The 20,679-nt window shown below is 40.9% G+C and overlaps 1 protein-coding gene across 2 annotated transcripts; it reads left to right on the forward strand.

The window, feature by feature from the left end:
- Positions 1 to 96: 96 nt before the first annotated feature.
- On the forward strand, positions 97 to 18,502 carry cyld (cylindromatosis (turban tumor syndrome)). 2 transcript variants are annotated; one of them, XM_077519706.1, is made up of 17 exons: positions 97 to 470; positions 1,828 to 2,363; positions 3,168 to 3,482; positions 4,993 to 5,098; positions 6,143 to 6,244; positions 7,975 to 8,091; positions 9,676 to 10,064; positions 10,334 to 10,499; positions 10,922 to 11,063; positions 11,444 to 11,566; positions 11,683 to 11,774; positions 11,851 to 11,917; positions 12,474 to 12,606; positions 14,543 to 14,651; positions 14,836 to 14,954; positions 16,049 to 16,265; positions 16,953 to 18,502. In XM_077519706.1, exons 2-17 carry the CDS (start codon positions 1,872 to 1,874, stop codon positions 17,135 to 17,137), a joined length of 2,874 nt encoding a protein of 957 aa, XP_077375832.1. In that variant the 5' UTR covers positions 97 to 470; positions 1,828 to 1,871; the 3' UTR covers positions 17,138 to 18,502. The 2 variants fall into 2 exon arrangements, with proteins under 2 accessions (XP_077375832.1, XP_077375833.1); XM_077519707.1 differs by lacking the exon at positions 7,975 to 8,091.
- The last annotated feature ends 2,177 nt before the right edge of the window (positions 18,503 to 20,679 follow it).

Consider the following 20,679-nt stretch of genomic DNA (forward strand, 5'->3'; position numbering starts at 1 on the left):
AGTTCAACCCTGAATGGGAAACCCCCACTGACTCGTATAGAAACAAACGTCAGCCAATCGGCATTCCGACAAAAACATGCTCCGCCAATTAGCGAGCCTCGTTTTGATGACGTATACATCAGTGTTCGTGAGCTTGTCTCATGTAAATAATATAGCTCAAATACATCGCAACGCAATACTGTATGAATTTTGGAATATACATTTATCTAAATGTCGTTCTTATTTCGTAGACCGCGACGGTCACCCGTCGACGTGCTCGCTGCCGGTTTGCCAGTTTGACTCACTCACACACCGCATAGCCGGTTGGGTAGCTGTTAGCATATTAGCATTAGCTTGCCGTTTAGGTAAGCAGAGGTGACCACGGCGGCGTTTGGGCTTGATTTTGGAGACCTCGAGCCGAATTGGAATAATGGCTGTTGTGACGTGACAAGTCACCCGAAATCCTTTCAACTAACACTGAAAAAAAAACGGTAAGACAGGCCTTGTCTTTAACGTTTCTTTGGTGAGAATGACCCGCATTAGGTGAGCGTTGGCTGGCTTGCGAATCGATGGGGGCCTGGCTGTCATGTCTAACAAACCGGCTCTCATTTTCCATGGCGCGTGATAATTTCATGGAGCTCTTATATGACATCTACGGGTTTTATCGTACAGAAAGTCTCAAGGCGGATATGGCGTGCTCATTGTGGATTTGAATGCCTGAGGGGAAGTCCATGTCTCGTAATCTGCACGCTGTCTAGTTTTGTTTTTGAGCATACAGTATTCAAATGAGCAGATCCGAGTATGAAACAAAAGTCGTACCAATTTCCCCAATCTGTTGTTTACATGCTCAAGTGCAGAGAGTACCAGGCGCCTTCAAGGGTGCGTGTGTACGGGGCGGCCATGTTGGGAGGGACAATATTCCCATTAAGGGCAATACATTGATATTAAAATTAAGTCGTAATTTCCCCCCTTTCTTTCTTTTTTTTTTTTTTTTTTTTTGTGAGGTTTACATTTTTTGTCAATGCCAAAATGTTAGCTATCAATGCAGAAAAATAGAGAATACAGAAAAAAAACGTATGTTTTTTGTGATAGTGGAATGTGCTGATACTTGCCCCTCCTAGCTTAGCGTTGCCATAGACATGCAGCTCAATAGAGACATGTCGTTTAAACCTAGTTAGTTTCACTATGTTTATTTATTTATTTATTTTATTTTATATTTACATATATTTACATATCCATTTATATACATACATACATACTAGGGCTGGGAATCTTTGTCTCACGATTCGATTCAGAATCGATTTTCGATTCTCGATTCAAATATTTTTTAATCAAAATTATTTGATTGACAAATGATTTCTGCTTCAATTTACAGATATGCACAACATTGTCATGATCTAATCCAGTCTGCTTTGCAAGACAAAATGCCAAATAGAGACATTAAAGTGTCTATTAATTTTTTTTATTTTTATTTTTTATTTTTTTTTAATATTGTATTGTAAGTGCTTTTTTCCACAAAAACAGCATGTGGGCTACAACTGCCTTTTCCCCTTCTTCTTCATTTCTAAATTTAAATAAAATTGATTTTTGGATATGAAATTTCGATGCGATTAAAAAATGAGAATCTCGATTCTTTTATGAATCGATAATTTTTTTTTTTTTTGGCACACCCCTAATATATATACATATATTTACAGTACAGCTTTATACACAAATTCTTCATACTGTAATGTGTAAAGAAAAAACCCCTCATTATTCTCATTATTATATACCAAAATCCCTCAACTAAAGAGTATCCCAACTCCAAGCCATTATTTTAAGAAATTTACTCTGTTTTCTGTGTCACAGACTCCAATTGCTGTGATGCTGCCCTTATTGCCTAGCATGCAGCCATGAGCTCATCCCTGTGGAGTCAGGAGAAGCCCAGCGGGGGCTTCAGGGATGACTGGCGCTTCTACATGGTAGTGAAGGAGTGCACGGTGGAAAAACCGCCTCAGAAGACCCTGTGGATCCTGCGCGGAAGCCTGGGCCAGGCATGCCAGGAGCGCAACAGCCTGGGCCGCACGCTGCCGCCGTGCAAGGGCAAAAAGAGCCTGCGCATCCTGGACCAGACCAACGTGGTGCTGAGCTTGGACGAGCGCGACATCCTGGGGATCGACGAGAAGCTGGCCGAGCTGCTCTTTCCCATCACCAACTGCGAGGAGCGTTACGCCCTGCTGTGCAACAAGTCCCGGTTAGAACGCGTCCGCGATATCGACTGCGGCTCCAAGGTGCGCGTCCAGCTACGCTCTGGGGACGAGCCTCTGCCTGGTGTGGTGCGCTTCAAGGGCTCGCTGCTGCCTGACAGAGCCCTCTCTGGAGTCCTGTTTGGAGTGGAGTTATTGGTAAGAACCACTTCATCTTAGTGACTCTCCGATTTTCTATTTGAATTGTAATATGTTTGTGCATTTTCTGCACTGTCAATTTGAAATAATGCCTTGTTTTATCTAACAAAGGGATGGAAATTGGATGAAAACAGCACGGTTTGCTATCTCACTCCCGAGAAACTGCAATGAATAAACTGTTTTAGCATTTCATAACACAAAGCTGTAGTGTTTTGACTGACAGCAGGGCGAACATTTCCACGACACCAATGCAATTCGCTGTCAAATAGAACCGCTCACACTGTGCCACATGTCTGCAGAGGCGACACACGCGCGCACACAAAGGTTTGCTTATTTCAGCACAATGTTGTTTCTATTCTGCGGCGCTCAGCTGAGTGGGCCGACGGCAGCGCTCGAGCGCTCGGGCCACAGCGCAATATAAATAAACACTTCGGTTCATGTTCTTGGGTTCAGACTTTATGCCCTTTGCCAAATACTGACCAACGTACTGATCTTGAATTCTTCAAGTTGAAATTGTTGAGTTTGCCAAAACAAAACAAAAACTTAAAAGTACAAAGTAAAAGCACGTTTTTGGAAAGGTCTTATTTTAATTAAACACAAAGATAGTCTGCATTCATGGAGTACTGCAGAAATCTGACAATATCTACTCAGAGAGCCAACAATTTGTCTACAAACTATTAAAAAATATACAACATGTCCCCTATAATCTTACTTAAAGGATTTACAGTGCAGTTTAAGGTTTTATCCTGGCTACAGTTTGCTGCTTCTTTAGTCAGCTCTTTTTGACATTTCTCCTTCCTTCAGGAGGAGGGTCGAGGCCAGGGCTTCACGGAGGGTTCCTTCCAAGGCCGCCAGCTGTTCCGCTGCGAGGAAGAATGTGGCGTGTTTGTGGCCCTGGACAAGCTGGAGTTATGGGAGGATGACGACGACGCCGACGACATGGGCGAGTTGGAGGCAGATCATGTCAACCTGGTGGAGGAGGACCAGGACTACCCACCGCTAGAGATCAACTCCAGGGTCCTGGTGCAGACCCGGGAGGGACCCGAGAGAGGCACCATCATTTTTTGTGACTTGCTGCCAGGCAACGAGAGCCTGGGTTACTATGTGGGTGTTGACATGGTAAGTACTTGTGCACTGCTTAACTTAGCCATTTGCCACTGACTCCATTGTCACACTATTTCCCCTCAAATAATGGCCTCCGCTTAGTAGTCCACCATTTAATTGCAGAGTGAATTGTTCACTTGGAGAAAAAAAAAAGCCTAAATATGTATTTGATAATTTTACATTACTTCCACAATGTTACTCAATAATAGTTGAAAAATGCGATTAATCGCAATTAATTACATAAATTTGCAATTCATTAGTTAAAAACAATTGCTCGACAACACTAAATATAATATTTGTAATACTTTATTAATGTTTTAGTTCTTTTATCTCAATAAATATTCAGTTAATTGATTTATTGTAAATTATATAATAAATTGCTCGATATAAAGTGCTTGTACTATATTTTTTAAAATTTTAAATAAATAATTGGTTTTATTATTACCTGTTAATTTATCTTATTTCTAATTTTTACATTCGTATTTTATTATTATTATTTTTTTTGTTCGCTATCTACAAATGATGAGACTCATCTGTCCATTAAAATGTAAAATATTGCCCTTGAGGACAAAATTTTGCGCATCCCGACATGAGAAGGTTTGTGCATTTTCCCCCCATTTATTGTTAAATTGAAATTTTTTACGCAAGCTATTGTAAGATGCAGAGTACAGATATCAAATATCTGATACCCGACCTTCTTTCAAGTTATCAGTACTCGCGACTGGCTGCCCTCTTGTGGCCATATTACCATCAGGAACTAGCCATTGATTTCATGCAATGTTAAAGGAAATGATATGCAGGTCTTTGCTTAAAGTTATCTACTTTTTTTTTTCTTTTTTTAAATTTTTTTTTAAGGAATTTTTATCTATCAAAAGTGCTGGTGGTATTGGTACAGTTATCGGTGATTACTCGAGTGCTCATACTGGTATTTGTCTGAAAAAAAAAGTGGTATTGAACTTCACGATTTATTTTATTGTGTATAGCTGTTCATTTGTGTGTTTAGGGAGTATGTTCTTGTTGCCAAGGATCAGCAAAGCTGGTAGCCATGACTACCGTTGTCAGGTCGGGAGTACTGTTGTGGTCGTAGGGAGATTGTAACGGCGGCATTTGACTGCTGATTGTTCGCGGCGCGGCGGCAAGCCCACGCCACGCATCGCATCCACTGCCCACACCAAGACGAGGAGGCAGTCACGCTCGAGGGGGGGGAAGGGGCGTTTAGTCTCCAAGTGGTATGACCCGATAGCGTGGCGAGGGGGCAAGCAGGCAGCTAATTGGGAGATCGCTGCTCTTGCCCAGCCTCGCCTTCTCGCCGTCTCGCTTTCACGCTGCCCGAGCGCTGCGCTGGATTGCAAACTGCAAGGGGGAAAGAATAGCTCGGTTGTACTAGCAGGAGGGATTACAGCTCTAAGGAGGATCTGAATCAGAGGGGGCTGCTTATGTGGGGATGATGAACAACTGGGTTGTCACCATGCAAGCGTGTTGGATATAGGGTTATACACAGTTTTCATGGCTCCAACTCTTACAGGACAATCCGATCGGCGAATGGGACGGAATGTTTGACGGGAAGCTGCTGTGTAACTTTGCCAGTTTGGAGCACACTCGACTTGTCCCCATCTGTGACGTAATGCCAGGTGAGCCGCCCCCTTTTGGACAAATGTCTTCTCTCATCTGCTTTTCTTCTTTTTCATGATTCTGCCAATAGAGAGAGTCTTTTGTTTACTCAGACGAAATACTTAGTCTTTGTTTGCCACATTGGCATATTGATGTGTTTATGTGCACTACAACGCTGTCATAACTGTCTCTCGCTTTCAGTCAACAAGTAAACAGGCTGCATAACTAAGCCTTTCACCATCTAAGCCTTGAGTAAATAACACTTTACTTTTCACTCTTAACTTTGAGCTAGTTTGTAAAGACAAAACACCTCCATTGTAAGGAGATGACACTTAAATATGAAGCAAAGAGCCTCCTGTCATTAGAAAAAGTCTCAAAGGGACATTAATTGTTGGATTTTTGGCTTTTCTTCCCACCCGTCAAGTTTGAGATTAAATAACCAAGTAAATATTTTGAGTTTGAAATTTGCCATATTATAAAGTGTTGTTAATTTAGACATAATCACCCCCCCCCCCCCCCCCCCCCCCACATTTAGTTTCTCTGCCTATGACTTAATAGTAATGCTGAAACTACATAAAAACACTTTCAAAGCTAAAAGCCGAACAGTGTGACAATGTTAACACATTATAGTTACGGAAGTAACATGACAGTAATATCAGAAAGATTCTGATAAACGGCACATACTTGAATATTCAAAAAAGTAGTCGGTCCTGGGGTGTGGTGGTTTTGCGTTTTGTTATGTGTCTGTTTCATGCACCACGTTAGTATGTAGCACATGCACAGATTTTCCAAAGCAAGTACAATTTGGTGGCTTGCTGATCAAATCTTTATCCTCCTTTGTATGTTTTTAATGTCTCCTTTTACACGTTCCAAACCTTTTAGGTGAGTTTTTCCTGGCAGATTAGTAAACCATTTGCTCAAAAATTACAAGCTTCAATGTCAAGCACTACATTTTAAATGGCGAGTGAATGATGCAGACAGTAATTACCTGTGCAGCTTGTTGTGCACATTAGCTGAATGTCATAGGTGCCTCTAATATTGAATGCTTATTTTGGTCCATGCAGAATATTCCATGCAGGACCAAAGGCTGCAAAAGCACAGTTTTGCTTCCAGAGGCAACAACGACGACAAGTCGTCCTCTGGCCAAAGCAAACCCAAGAGCAAAGGTACTTCAAAACAGATATTTTTTATGATTTGTTTTTTTTCAATGGGTATTTTAGCAGCTCTCTGGTTGTTAGCAGTAGTATTATTTCTTCAGTGAGATAGGTTATAAAGAATTTTAAGACATAATATTCCTTTTGCAGCAGAAACCATCTTTCTAAAACAGTACTATGATAACCAGGTGTACTTAACAACTTGTCACTAATCCATCAACTTTTTAGAACTGTGCAGGCACTCAAAGCCAGGGCTTGGACTAGAGATATACTAGTACCAAAATGAAAATTCTCACTTGAGTGAAATGAAAATGAGGAACCCGAAGCTGAAAGCTCAAACACCCATCTAAATTATATTTTTAAAACATTAATCCTAATTCTTACCTGGATCATAGTCTGCATTTTGCCAAATGTGTCTAAGTGTGAACTCTCTGGTTCCTTCCGATTGCTGTGCACACTTTCATGTGTGGCACCGACAGACTGTTTTGCAAGCTTGAAGTTAGTCTCTTCCGCACATCGTCTTATCCTCTTTGGAGCCTTTTGGACTTCCCTGTAACAGCAGAACGCATGGCATATCTGCAGCCACTGTAGAGGCAGTCCTCAGCAGCCAGACAGCCTTCTCGCTACGAGCCAATGGCCGGCTGCCCTGACAGTGGCAGATATCTGCTTGCATCATCACAACATCCTGTTTCCACTGTGGTGTTTTGGTGATACGTCTTTCGGTCTCAAACCGAACATGCAGGCTTTGCACCAGCTTTGGCCGAACATTTTCAGTGACCCGAGTTATCGGTGCATTCTGAGTCAGGACGATCAAAAAAAAAAAAAAAAAAAAAAAAAAAAAACCAAACTATTGTCACATTATCACTTTTTTCTCTGGAAGTAAATCCAAGTTAATGCTTAGAAATGCATTTCTGTAAAGAAACTATTGTCTTGAAAAGCTTGTTTGGTGTCAGGAGTGGTAAAGGAAATCCCAGGAATAAAATAGCAAAACTTATTTTGAATACTGTCACTTTCATGTGCTTTTTCTATGAACCAAGATCAAAACGTTCAAAATCAGACATCTGACTTTTTGTGAATATGTTATATTTAGGCCATATTGTTTACTTAAAAAGTAACAGCTATAGTTAATATGAATTTTAACTTGAATGGCAAGGCATAACGTGATTTGTCAAGTCTTAACATTCTTACTTCACCCATAGATTTGAAAAGATACTTTGCTTTGGAATACATGTTTGCAAAATACAGCAAAAAGCCAAAGACAAAGTCCTGTGACACATTGTGCTGAGGTCATCAATAAGAAGGATGAATTCAACACGTTTATTCATTTTCAAAACTTAGTATTTATTTAAAACTTCATATTTATTCATTTCCCAAAACTCAACAATACAAATGCATATCGGCTGTTCTGATTTTCTTTGTTTATACTGTAATGCTTTTATGATTGTTAGAAGCTAAAATCGAAATACCGATTAAATTAGATAAATTGCCCACTCCTACTTCAGAAGTTCCACTGTCTGAGAAATCCCAATTGTGTCTATAATAATTTGCTATCAATTTTTGTTTTTGTTTTCTGTCTTCTTTGATGATAAACGATCATGAGGTTGCTCGAATGATCTACTGTCGCAAATACGTCACAACTCAAGACATGCACGCTCATGTACACTTGTGAAAGACACAGAGATGCGCACACACTCATCTATTTATGATGCATCTGTGTTGTGGTGTACTTGTGCTATTTCCAGGATTAGCTCATCAGTGTGGCAGTAGGAGCAAGTCAGAGTTTTACTATACTTTAAATGGCAGTTCTGTTGACCCCCCAGTGCAGTCCAAATCCAAAAGCACATGGTACATTGACGAAGGTAACACGCGGCCACTTGTTGAACGTCCACTGTCTTCTGGCAAGCTCCTGTTTCCAGAAAGCTCCATATAATATTTCTCAGTGAATTCTATTAATTGGCGGTTCAAATTCCCAAGAATGAAATACTCTCAAAAAACTATTTACTCATTATAATAAGGTATACAACAGTATATTTATAAATATTTAGTCATTTATCAACACCATTCTTTTTTTTGTCTTTTTAGGAAAGTGCAACATAAATAATACTCTAATCATAACATGATGAGAGTAGTAGTAGAATGGTGTTCATTTTATCTCTATGCCCTTGTTTACCTATACAAGAGATGAGATCTCGATTTTGAGAAAATGCGTGACAGAAAATTGATTGACATTCCCCATTGACATGATTGTCATTGCAACATGGGGCTTTGAAACGATTTATTTGAACTTGCTCAATATTTAAAGATGGTGTATTGCACTCGATTTATGTTGCAAGATGAACTCATACTATTCCATTTGAATAGCCGACAACATGCTCAGCCTGTCGCAGTAGCTTGCCACGAAGACCTTCCCAGCAGTCCCGTCCCCTTAATCACCATTGTTCGCGTCACATTCCACTTGCATGGTGCGATCGGTGTTGATGAAAAGGCTTTTATTAATGCTCAGTGCTGCAAATTAATCAATGACTAGAGAAATATTTGTGAGAAACTAGTTGGTGGCGAAAGCATTTGTAAAAGTCTGATGTCAGAGTTCTTGTCATTTCTTTATTTCAATGGGTGTTTTGGGATTTTTTTCATATATCACCCATACTTCAGTTTATTAGAGAATTTCACTCATTATGAGGTTGATGTCATGTGTCCATGTGATGACATATGTTTAATTTCATACAGTAAAAAGCCTTGTCTAAATGTGGTGCAGTTGTTTATTTTGCATCAATTCCTACCAACATTAGAATGCAGACGTCTAATGTGAATGTTAGCAATGACTCACAAACAGGTGGTGACCTCCTTGAGGCGTTGACTTGGATTATGAATCACAGTTTAGTGACTTATCTCGCATGTTTTCTTTCATTAGGATAGCTGAACCATCTATGCAGAAGAGTGCTGCTCTGTATTTAAATCTTAAATTGTGTGGTGAACCTTTTGAGAAGTCCACAGTAGGATTTTTTTTTTCCATTAAAGTGGATTTTTGCTGCTACAAATGACATACAAAAGTGCCAAAAGGCAGAATCATAATTCTGTACACAGTTTTACAGTCAATGAACACAACATACATGTTTTTGTAATTTGGGAGGAAGCTTGAGTACCCAGAGAAAAGCCACGTAAGCTTGGGGAAAATATGCAAACTCCACGCAGGAAGGCCGTGAGCCGAGAGTCGAGCCACAAAACTGGCAGACATGATCATCATCATTCAAACCAGCTGCCGAGGTGCATGGCATTCTCCAGTTCATCCTCCAGATGGTGTTCAAGAGCATCATAATGGAAAATCATCTCATGGACTTTTTCATCATTGTGCTCCATTTATCTGTTTGTTGTCAATTGTAAAATGTGACTACAATCCTTGATTGCCTCATTCTTACCTTTCACGCCTTCTGTATGTCCTTCAGTTGGGGAGGACCCTGCTAAGTCGCTCACCGAAACTCCCCCCGACTTCAACCAGTCGCCCCCGCCCGTTAGGGCGCCGCCGGCCGCCTCATTGGCTAGTGACAACAAGTTCCACTCGCTGCCCTTCAGCCTGAACCGCAAGAGCGGGCCCATCGACAACATGAGCCACGGGCCGCTCTCGCTTTCCGTCCAGTCGGTAATGGGGGAGCAGGCTGAGGCGCCGTCGCCCACCGCCCCCGCTTCGCCGCGCCCTGCCACACCTACTAGAGGGCAGCCAGGGCTTGAGGTGGGCTCCCTGGTGGAGGTAAAGGAGAACCCACCTCTGTGTGGCGTCATCCGCTGGGTGGGCTTGCCTCCAGGCTTGTTGGAGCCTCTGGCCGGGCTGGAGCTGGTAAGAACACAACACAACACTGTCTGGATACATCAGGGGTGGGCAATGTATAGTTTTATAAGACAAATATGCCAATCTTTAATTTGGTTCTCCAAACGTTTACGTTAAAAAGTCCTGTCATATTGGTTGTTAATGTGTTTTTTTCTCTCAAATTGGTATATTCAAATGTAACCATTGTCAGTTGCATTTAATTTAAATTATTAAGTTTCTTAATTTTCTTTTTCAATTTTCCACATTTATTGTCATTCTTTTTCCCCCAAACATTTCAGGAAGAGGAGTGTCCGGGTTGTACTGACGGCACCTTCAAAGGTACGCGCTACTTCAACTGCCCGCCTAAGAAGGCCCTCTTCGTGAAGCTCAAGTGCTGTCGGCCCGACTCCCGCTTCCCATCACTGCATCACTCCTCCAACCCCATCGAGCGCTGCAACTCTATTGGTGAGTCATCATCCATCCATCGTCAGTTACTTTTCCACAACTGACTTAGACAAGGAATAGGGTGACAGAGTCGGCAGACTAATTTTACAACATTGGTGGTAGTACAAGTATCAGAAGCCTCTTTAACACTGCATGAGTAAAGCTAACATTTGTCAGCCTGGTTCCGCAATCGTTACATGTGAAAATGCAGGCAACCTATTCATTTGTGCTCACTTTTTCAACTCTGCACAATTTAAGCCACTTTTTCTCCACACAGTAAGTACAGTTCAGTTTTGGATCAAGTAAATCCTGATTAGGCAGCACAATGGTGAATGGTGATACCTCTGTAGTAATTTCACTTCGTCATAAAACCACACACCCCTTGTATTTTGGACATATCAGTGTGCAAGTGAACCATCTTGCAACTGTGTCCCTTCACACAGCTTTCGGGGGCTATTTAAGCGAGGTAGTACACGAGAACACCCCGCCTCGCAGCGAGACGGATGGCCTCGACGTCATGGTAGGCAAGAAGAAAGGCATCCAGGGCCACTACAACTCCTGCTACTTGGATTCAACCCTCTTCTGGTCAGCACTCCTCTTAGTATTTCACACCAACCCTTCATTTATTCTTTGGACGTCTGTCGTATTGATTGGAGATGGAGCACTTCCTTGTTCAACGGTTCTGCCCTGAGGCAGAGCCTGATTAGTAAATTGTGTTGACTTTGGCTGTTACACAGCCGAAGGGCTTTTAAACCAAACCTCAGGAAACCTTATGCTTAAGTTTTAATTGTTACTGTACATAAATAATGTAAAGCTTACATTAGTTTCTAAGTGTAATGCATGTCTATTAGGTTCACAATCAATGTGACATTGCATGTATCACATCAAGCTTTCATGGATATCAGCCAGCGATGTGTTGGTAATCTAATACGACAAATGATGCAGACTTTTGCTTTGTTTTGCAGTCTCTTTTCCTTCAGCTCTGTACTGGACACAGTTCTGCTGAGGCCGCGCTCAAAGACAGATGTGGAGTATTACAGAGAGACCCAAGAACTGTTACGCACTGAGATAGTCAACCCCCTGCGCATGTGAGTGTAACAAACAAAGGTTGCTTTTTGTCCATTATAATCCAGTCAATCAAAAGTAAAAAAGCAGCTGTGTGTTGAAAGTGGAACCTCCCACAATGCTTCTGGCTCTCACTCAGACACGGGTATGTGTGCGCCACCAAAGTGATGAAACTCCGGAGGATCCTGGAGAAAGTAGAAGCTGCGTCTGGCTTCACCTCTGAAGAAAAAGGTAATCTGAACATCTGAACATGCAATTTGCCCTTCTGCTTCTCCGTTACCTTATTGAGTCACATGCTGTGCTGCAGATCCAGAGGAGTTCCTGAATATACTTTTCCATCATATACTACGAGTGGACCCTTTGCTCAAACTAAGGTAAGAGCTTGAGCTCCACCTAGTGGCCCAAAGGCTGTTTGTACAATATATCTCAATAGACAATGTTGAAATATATGGTCATAGCAGAAGTCATCTAAGCATGCAATAAGTTCTTACTCCACTTTTGACAGTCAAAAAACAGAAAGTAAAGGTTAGGTTAGTTTTTCCACATTTACTGTAGAAAACCCGCTACTGAATGGTAAAGATAAATAATACATGTCACAAGCAGGAATACGCTATCTTCCAAATTATAGTCACCAAGTGTTTATGGTCATCGCTCTGCTATGTCCTTGCTGATGTTGCAGCCTTGTTCAGACTCGGTGGCCGTCTTTAGCCAGGTGACTTGCTCAATAATGTGGAGTTTCTGTAATTGTGTTTACCTGGAGGGCAACTCATCAAACTCATTCATTCAGAGATGGCAGTGATCTAAACAGGGGAAACAACAACTTCTGAGGAAAACTACAGTTGAAATGTTTGTTTAGCTAGCATATATCCTAGACACATCAAAGTTTGGAACACCGTATGAAAAAACAAACTTATCAAATTAATTGTGCAGGTCAGCGGGACAGAAGGTGCAGGACTGTTACTTTTACCAGATCTTCATGGACAAAAAAGATAAGGTCGGTGTTCCCACCATCCAGCAGCTCCTGGAGTGGTCTTTCATCAACAGCGACCTCAAGTTTGCCGAGGTGAGTCTTCTAAAAATTTGGGCTGAGTCAGCTCGTATTACACAACTTTTTTTTTTTAGGCTTGTGTAACTATTTTTGGTTGAGTGGGAAGAAGAAGAGCGCTGCAACAGATTCTGATTATTATATCACTTACCAACAACCATACAGTAGGTAACATCATATGTTACGTTCAAATGCGTTCAAATGTTCCAATTTAAAGATGATCACAAAGTCCATTTTAAATACAATTTACCATTATTGTGGGAATGCTTCAGCATTCCCACATGTTATTGTGATTTTTACTCTCCACACTTTTTTGCCGCCTAACAACTCCCACAAAATACTTCCAATTTACATTGTTCAAATTTTCAACTAGCTTAAAAAATGCACGCCTCCCAGGGTATATATCGTCTGATTCTACATTACTTACAGTATTTGCATAATTTAATGTTTAATATCAACTTTTCCCCATTCATTTTCAATGGGACAGACAATGAACTTTTTCCCAAGTATCACTTTCCACGCCCACTTCCATTCATATAACTCATCATCATTACCAGGTGTCTGATACTGCTCGGTGGCACAGTTGGTAAAGCACATTGTCCAGGAACCAGGAAGTTATAATTTCATAATTTATCTCTCAATGTGCTTTCAGCGTTCCCACGCAAATTCTCCAGAAATTGCACTTAGTCTAATTAATAATAATAATAACAATATTATTATTATTATTATTATTAGTAGTAGTAGTAGTTTTTGTTTTTAATGACATGTAAAAATAACATCACATTGCATCCTTGTTGATCAAAATGTAAATTTATATTTATTACATTTGGAACAGAAAAAAAAAAGTTTTTTTGTAATTGAACTCTCTAAATCAAGGGTCTCAAACTCATGGAAGGATATTTTGCGCCCCTCCTACTTGACATGAAAGTTTTCTGATCACTTATGGGTGAGGATAGATCAGTCCCATCACATTTTTTAGCGAAACAAATTCTAAAATGACACCAAGTGAATGAAGAAAAAGAGATCCTTTCACTCGATCCTATTCTCTTTTTGAAAACCTGCTGTGAAGAAGAGAGTTTGGTTACTAAAACAGTTAATTTAAAAAAAAAAAATCAGAAAAACAGACACAATGTTTGTTCAGAACACTGGCACCCTGACATGTCTTGAGTGCACAGAGAAAGTTGCAGTGCTGAAGAAATCGGATGTAATTTCTCAACTAGACATGCTGGAGGAGTAAGCAAAGTATCAGACAGATGAGAGAGATGACCTGGTTGCTAATCTTTTTCACCTTCTGGAAAACCGTTAATCTTCTGAACTGTTGTTAATAAAGATAGAGAATTTAGAATTTGTTACTCAATACTTTGTTTTTGTTGAAGAGTTGATGCAGATTCTTTTGTCTCCAGTTGCCCTCACATACACAGAGTTTGTGACACTTGCCCTAAAATGTTTCTATGTGTGAATGGTTATTTGTCTACATGTGCCCTGTGATCTGGCAAGCAGTTCAGGGTGTACCTTTGCCCAAAGTCAGCTGCAATAGGCTCCAGCACACTTGCGACCCTGGTGAGAGTAAGCAGTACAGAAACACTACTTGAGATATCAACATGGGATACATCATTATTGTCTTTGACTGTTTATTTTTAATTCATGACGGCAGTGGTGCTGAGAGTAGCAAGTGGAAATGTTTTCCCACTGATAAACCCGTCCATGTCCTGTTTTCCCACCAGCAGACCTCACTACTGTGGTCTAAATCGGACCGCAATCTTACACGACACATCCTAGATGTAAAGCAGCATCCCCTAGTGATCAGATATCTGCTTTAAGCAAGAAAAGCAGCGTGGCGAGACAGATCGGTCATGCGTGTTTTAATCTCAAACACCCCTCCGCTCTCGCCGGTGTTGCTTTTGTGCGGGACGATAATAAGCTCTCGCTCTCCTCTGGTTTTCCTGCCCCTCAGGCTCCCTCCTGCCTTATCATCCAGATGCCGCGCTTTGGCAAAGACTTCAAAATGTTCAACAAGATTTTCCCCTCACTGGAGTTAGACATCACAGATCTTCTGGAAGACAGTGAGTCGGAGCCCACTGCCTTTGAGTGCGTGCGTGTTCTTCACAATCAATGCCCGTCCCACCATCTGTCTGTTTACTTTGTAATGAAACGCCACTGAGTTGTCATCATGGCCCAAGTGAAACAAAGTCTACACATTTCACACACCACAGTCACTGTTTTTTTTATTTTTTTTTTACCATTCAGCTCCCAGAGAATGTCGCATCTGCGGAGGACTGGCTCTCTATGAATGCAGAGACTGCTATGATGACGGCGACATCACGGCGGGCAAGATCAAGCAGTTCTGCGATAAGTGCAATATGCAGGTAACGACATACGTTGCAATACTCACGTAGCCACTCACTCTTCTCTGGCTGAATTTACACTGCTTGGTTATAAATGGAAAGAAAAAAAATGCTTGGGATCAGATATTTTCATGTTGGACTCAAATGTGGATAAAAATCTGATCTCTGCCAATGTGAGTGCTGTGTAAGCATGCAGATCAGATTTACCCTGTCAGTTTGAGCGTGATGTCATCTGGATATTCGTCGTGGTGGCATACAGTATATGCTGCATGCCCAAGCAACACAAATAAACCTAAAAAAAAAAAACCCTGCTGTAAATCTGAACGACATTCTAGAAAGTATTGGTTTGAATTTGGCATGTGCGTACAGAATAGATTCTTTCTCATGTTCTGTCTGTGCGTAAAGAAATCCAGATCAGATATATGCCACTTGAAATCAACTTGTATGTAGGCATTAAATAGGTTCAATCATGCATGTTGGCCATGCGATGGCGCCAAATACAAAGAAATGAGAGCAGTGTGGTTGTCACGGCTGCATTTGATTTGACCACAGTTCTTTCCGCTTCGACAGTGTTTTATTATACTAAAAACTATCAAAAGCAGTTCAATGGTTTTATTTCCTATGGTCTTAATGTGTAAGATGAAGAGCCTTTAGTCCTATATTTGATTTTATAAAATGCTAAATTATCTTGAAGAATGACCCATCATTCATTTCGTATGGCAGTGGCGGGTGAGCCTATTCAAGCTGTTTTTGGACAGGAGCCAGAATAAAACCTCTGTTCTATTCACACCATACTTGTAAACTACGATGCCATCTTGAAATTTTATTTATTTCGAGATCTTTGTCAATTATTTATCTAGGAGTTGTCATTTTAGCATAATAAAGATTTGAATGAGAAGAACTACCAACACTCATTTGTGGGGTCGGGATTTGATACAATTAAAAAAAAGAATACATTGGAAAATATTTCAATTTGACATTGAGCGGATGTCACCCACTCTTCTTAAATTTGATCAGAGGCCTTACATTTGGCTTTCTTAATTCTGCTGCTACACCACTTGTGTAAATTAGTTTCTGTTGGCTTCAGTGGTGATTGCACGCTCGCACCCGTACAGGTTCACCTTCACCCGAGGAGAAAAAGTCACCGGCACGGCAAGCTGTGCGTCCCCAAGGAGCTGCAAGAAGGCAGTGGTCGCCAGGGCTCGTTCCCACGCCAGACGATGGAGCTGTTTGCCGTACTGTGTATTGAGACCAGTCACTATGTGGCCTTCGTCAAGTATGGCAGCGCCGCCTCCGCCTGGCTCTTCTTCGACAGCATGGCCGACCGAGATGGTAAGCTGCGGTTCGGATGCTTTTCGATCATTTTTGTTGCACTGGAGTAGAATTTTAAATTTTTTTTCTTTGTTTGTTTGTTTTTCTTGATGGTAGAAGAGTTACCAGAATGACAGTAATTGTTATAATAGTAACTGTAAATCTTGAGAAAATATCAGTAACAACAAAACCAATGTTTTTTTTAAACGATTGAATAAAACAACAAAACATATGACTATTATTATTATTGTTACTGTTGTCAACTATTAATGAGTTTAAAAATTTCAGGCTTTAAAATTACGTTTAAGTTTTAAAATTAATTTAGTTTTTATTCTTGGTGGAAAATGTTGCATTGCATTTTACCCAGTACATAAAGCAAAATTATGTTGCTCACCAAATAGAAATATAACAATAGTCATAATTAGTTTAACTTATCATTCAATTTTTTCAAAATAATAAAATAAAATAGAAATATTATTTGTCAAGTCACTGTAGAAGAGTAAAAATGAAAATAGACAAAACAAGTGTTTTTTCACGCCATGTCCCATCCATTTCAAAGAGCAAAAGTGTATTTTTTTATTTTTTTTAATTCACCCAACTTTTGGGACACACCATCACGATTGTGCCAAGAGGGAAACCAAATGAAGATTTACGAACACCCCAATTTAACACTGTTGCTCTTGGTTCTGTTCCCGCTTGCTTCGGCAGGAGGCCAGAACGGCTTCAACATTCCGCAGGTGTCGCCGTGCCCTGAGGTGGAGGCCTACCTGAAGATGACGCCCGAGGAGCTGCACACGCTTGACCCCAAGAGCATCCAAGGCCAGGCCCGCCGGCTGCTGTGCGACGCCTACATGTGCATGTACCAGAGCCCCACCATGAGCCTGTACAAGTAGCCCCCCCACTCCGACACACCAACACCCTCCGTCCTCTTCGTCGTCATCCTCCTCGTGGCCACGACGCCGAGCCCCTCCCTCCCTCAGGGCTTTAGACTTCCCAGAAAGACCCACAATGAAAAAAAAAAAAAAAAAAATCAACTAAACGGACGAAAGGCTTGCCTAGTTTGGAGTTAACCCTCTCTACTCCTATCAAGATTTGTGGTGGGGGGGACGTGGAGGGGGGGCGTTGTTGGCTTTATTTGCACTGTGCTTTCGTTGAAGTGTTGTGTTCTTCATGTCGTCCTACGTAGCTTCTCCTTATCTCAACCGAGCCTTTGCAAAGCTCATGAAGGATTTAACAGACGGGGGGTTGAAAAATAAGTGGGAGGACCCTTTAGAAGTCCCGCTCATCTTAATTACGGGGAAGGATGGAGCGCTTCATACCACCTCAATAGGGAAGGACGCGGTACTCAGCGCACGTCTCGCTCTCTGGTGACCATGTTCTGTATTACCCTCGGTCACACTTTGTGTGTTGCAGAAACCAATGTAGCCATTATAACCGTTTGACTGCACATTTACACCCCCGCCCCAGTCCCACTCCCTCCACCCTGGGAAAAACTGCACTTTGGCTCCGAGCCCTCTTTAGAAGTTACGGAAGTTATTGGTCAGTCAGGGGGATGCAGTTTGTATGTGTGTGCGTGGGCGTTACAGAATGCAAATCTGCGCTATCGGGCGGGACGTCTGCTTTTAACATGTACAGTATTTGTCCCGCGCGTCTTTATGTTTACGAAGCCTTTTTGGGAGTCTGCGCCCCCGACTCACCGCCTTTCTCCAAGATGTGACACGCAGCAGATTAATACAACAAAAGAGATGTGATCAAATCTTGACATTATTTATTTTAATCTTTAATGTTTGTCCCTTTTTAAGGAAATAAAACAGGGTTGATGATGATGTTGCTGTCAGGTTTTCAACTACTGACACACACGCACACACACACAAGGCTGGTAACCTTGAAGCTATTGAACAGAAAACATTGTAAAAGAATTAAGTTTAAATAAAAAACGGAAAAAAAAAACTGAGAATTAGGTGCTTTTGAAGTGGATGCAGATAAATGTGTGTGCCAGAACCGTTTCTAGACAGGGCTCCTTTTCTGGTGGTTTGTACTGTTCCAGGGACTCTTTTTACTGCACTGCTGAGTCCCGCCACTGATTCCTTTCAGGAGACGTCTTGAGAACCAGCTGAGTTTATTTTATTTTATTTTTTAATTGATTTTTCTGTCCAGTCTGTCTCATGTGCACAAATGTAACAGATGGAATTTGATGTCAGTCACGTTGATGTACATGTTTGGTTAAATAAATGCCATTTTGGAAGGGCGCAACATGACGGCGGCGTGTTGGCGTGGCGGAGTTTGTTTTAACATCTGCTCAGGGAAAATTGCAGTTAGGTGAGTTTTTGTCTTACTTTTTCATTTACAAAAAAAGCACAGTTTTGATATGGCTTTTGTATTGGATGACAGGTTCCTAATGAAGTTTCTGGTGAGTGAATTTTGACCTGGGTTTTCAGGTGGACCACTTTACAGCTGTCTTTGTACAAGGTGGTGAACACTTGAGGTGAGTTTGTGTCAAGAAAAAAAAAATAAAAAATTGTACAGAAAACAGAAATCATTGCAGTAGCCTCAACAAGGCTGAGTTTAAATTGCAGCATGTGGAAATTTTTTCAGTTTTTGTTTTTTTTTAAAACACAAAATAACAATCGGGTATTATACATCCACCCTTCTATGATATTTAAAAAAAGAAAAAAAAAGAAGTCAAATTACAAAAAAAAAAGAAAAAAGGAGCATATAGAGGAAAAACTGAGATATTTGGATTCAACATCCAAAATGTGGATTATGGAGTTTTTTTTTTCCCCCCTTTTCTTTTAAATGCTAACCAGTGTAATATTCAAAAAGAAAGCGTATCAGTTAAAAATCAAAAGGTTAAAAGGAAAAGCACAAGTTGCAACTTGGATCCTTGTATCAAATTTCATTGAAAAGCAGCATGTTTCTTGTAAAGTTTGAAGATCACATAAACTAAACTGCTAAGTAATCGTGGAACTTTCACCAAATTGGACTTATATCACACAGACCTGGTTCAGTTTTTTCAAACACATATAGGTTTCTTGTTTTGACAAGGACAATATATTGGTTATATACAATGAAAAGAAATCTATACCAAATAATTAGAATTAACAGTTGTATTAAAGTATTTAGTACTGTTTACTATTTGTCTTTATTATTTTTTTACTTTTAGCAGTCTGACTTGCTTGCAGCAGCACCTCAAACCTGTCATTGCACAAGGGCCTAACTTGTGCACAGCCCCCGTCAAGTCACCCTACATGATTTTCACTTGATTTTGGGTCTGGGTTCTGGCTAGGATGTTCCCAAAAAATTTCCAAAATGAAAATTTTGATTACTGAGGAGATTGTAGTGTACCTCGGGCCGCAAACAACAAAAGCAAGTGTAGTTGTCAAGTTGATTGTTAATAGGATGAGCGGGTCAAAGCCTGTTTAACCGGATCATCCTCCATCTTGTAAACGCACAAGAACAGTATAAGCACAGATTGTTATTATAGGAGGATAAGAAAAGATTAAGCTTTGTGGTCTTTGTTTTGATTTCCTTGCTGCGGTTCTTACATTGGGGGAGGAAAAAAAAGGTTCAACATCCACCCTGTCGTACTTGTCATTCCCATGGGAAGAGATGAGAGTGGTGATTTCCGGTAACAAAAGAGGACGGTTTTTAAGTCAATCAGCTCCTAATTCAGTTTACCACTTTGCTGAATTCAGTCCGTCTTGATAACACCTTTTTTTTCTCAGTGTCCTCAAAGGTCTATGTAATAGGCCTAATCAAAAATAGTGTCCTGCTTTACAAAAAGTCTTGTTTTGATCACGCATTCTGATTAATACTGTAGATCTAGTGACCCAAATCCCCAGACGATCGCTTACAAAGTGATACCCCCTGTTAAATTAGCATATATTATGCATGCAGAAAACAGCATTCCCGCCACCCGGCGCCACACCTAGCAGCTTAGCTTAACGCTGACTTCAGAAGTGCCAGATAAGTATTTGTCAACACAACAGCTGGCACACAATGCCCTCTTGTAGCTTTATGCCACGGCATATGCCCGCCGCTCGTAGCGTGCCGTAATTTAGCCGGGCCGCTTCTGCCCGAACAGATGGGCCTGAGTATTGTTATTCTCGCTCCAACTCGGGGGTCCCTGGGGGGAGTCACTAAATAAAATCAAAGCAGATGGACCTCTCTGGGCTAAGGCTGTATTTATGATAAACAGCCTGTACAGCGATTGTCCGTCAAACACCTTAACACACCTCCTTCCTGCCAATGCGCGCCGACTGCAGCGGAACCTCTTCAATTCAGTTAAGAAAAAACAGGATTCTTGATTTTTCACACAGTACATTAACACTTCAAAGCTTTGAAAGTGACTTATGACAGGAAAGTGTGACTCGTTGCTTGAGTCAATATTGATTCCAAATCGCCACTTTTCGTAATTAGCTAAGTTTGGAAATCA

This window comes from Festucalex cinctus, chromosome 4 (genome assembly GCF_051991245.1).
Source record: "Festucalex cinctus isolate MCC-2025b chromosome 4, RoL_Fcin_1.0, whole genome shotgun sequence".
Lineage (NCBI taxonomy): Eukaryota > Metazoa > Chordata > Actinopteri > Syngnathiformes > Syngnathidae > Festucalex > Festucalex cinctus.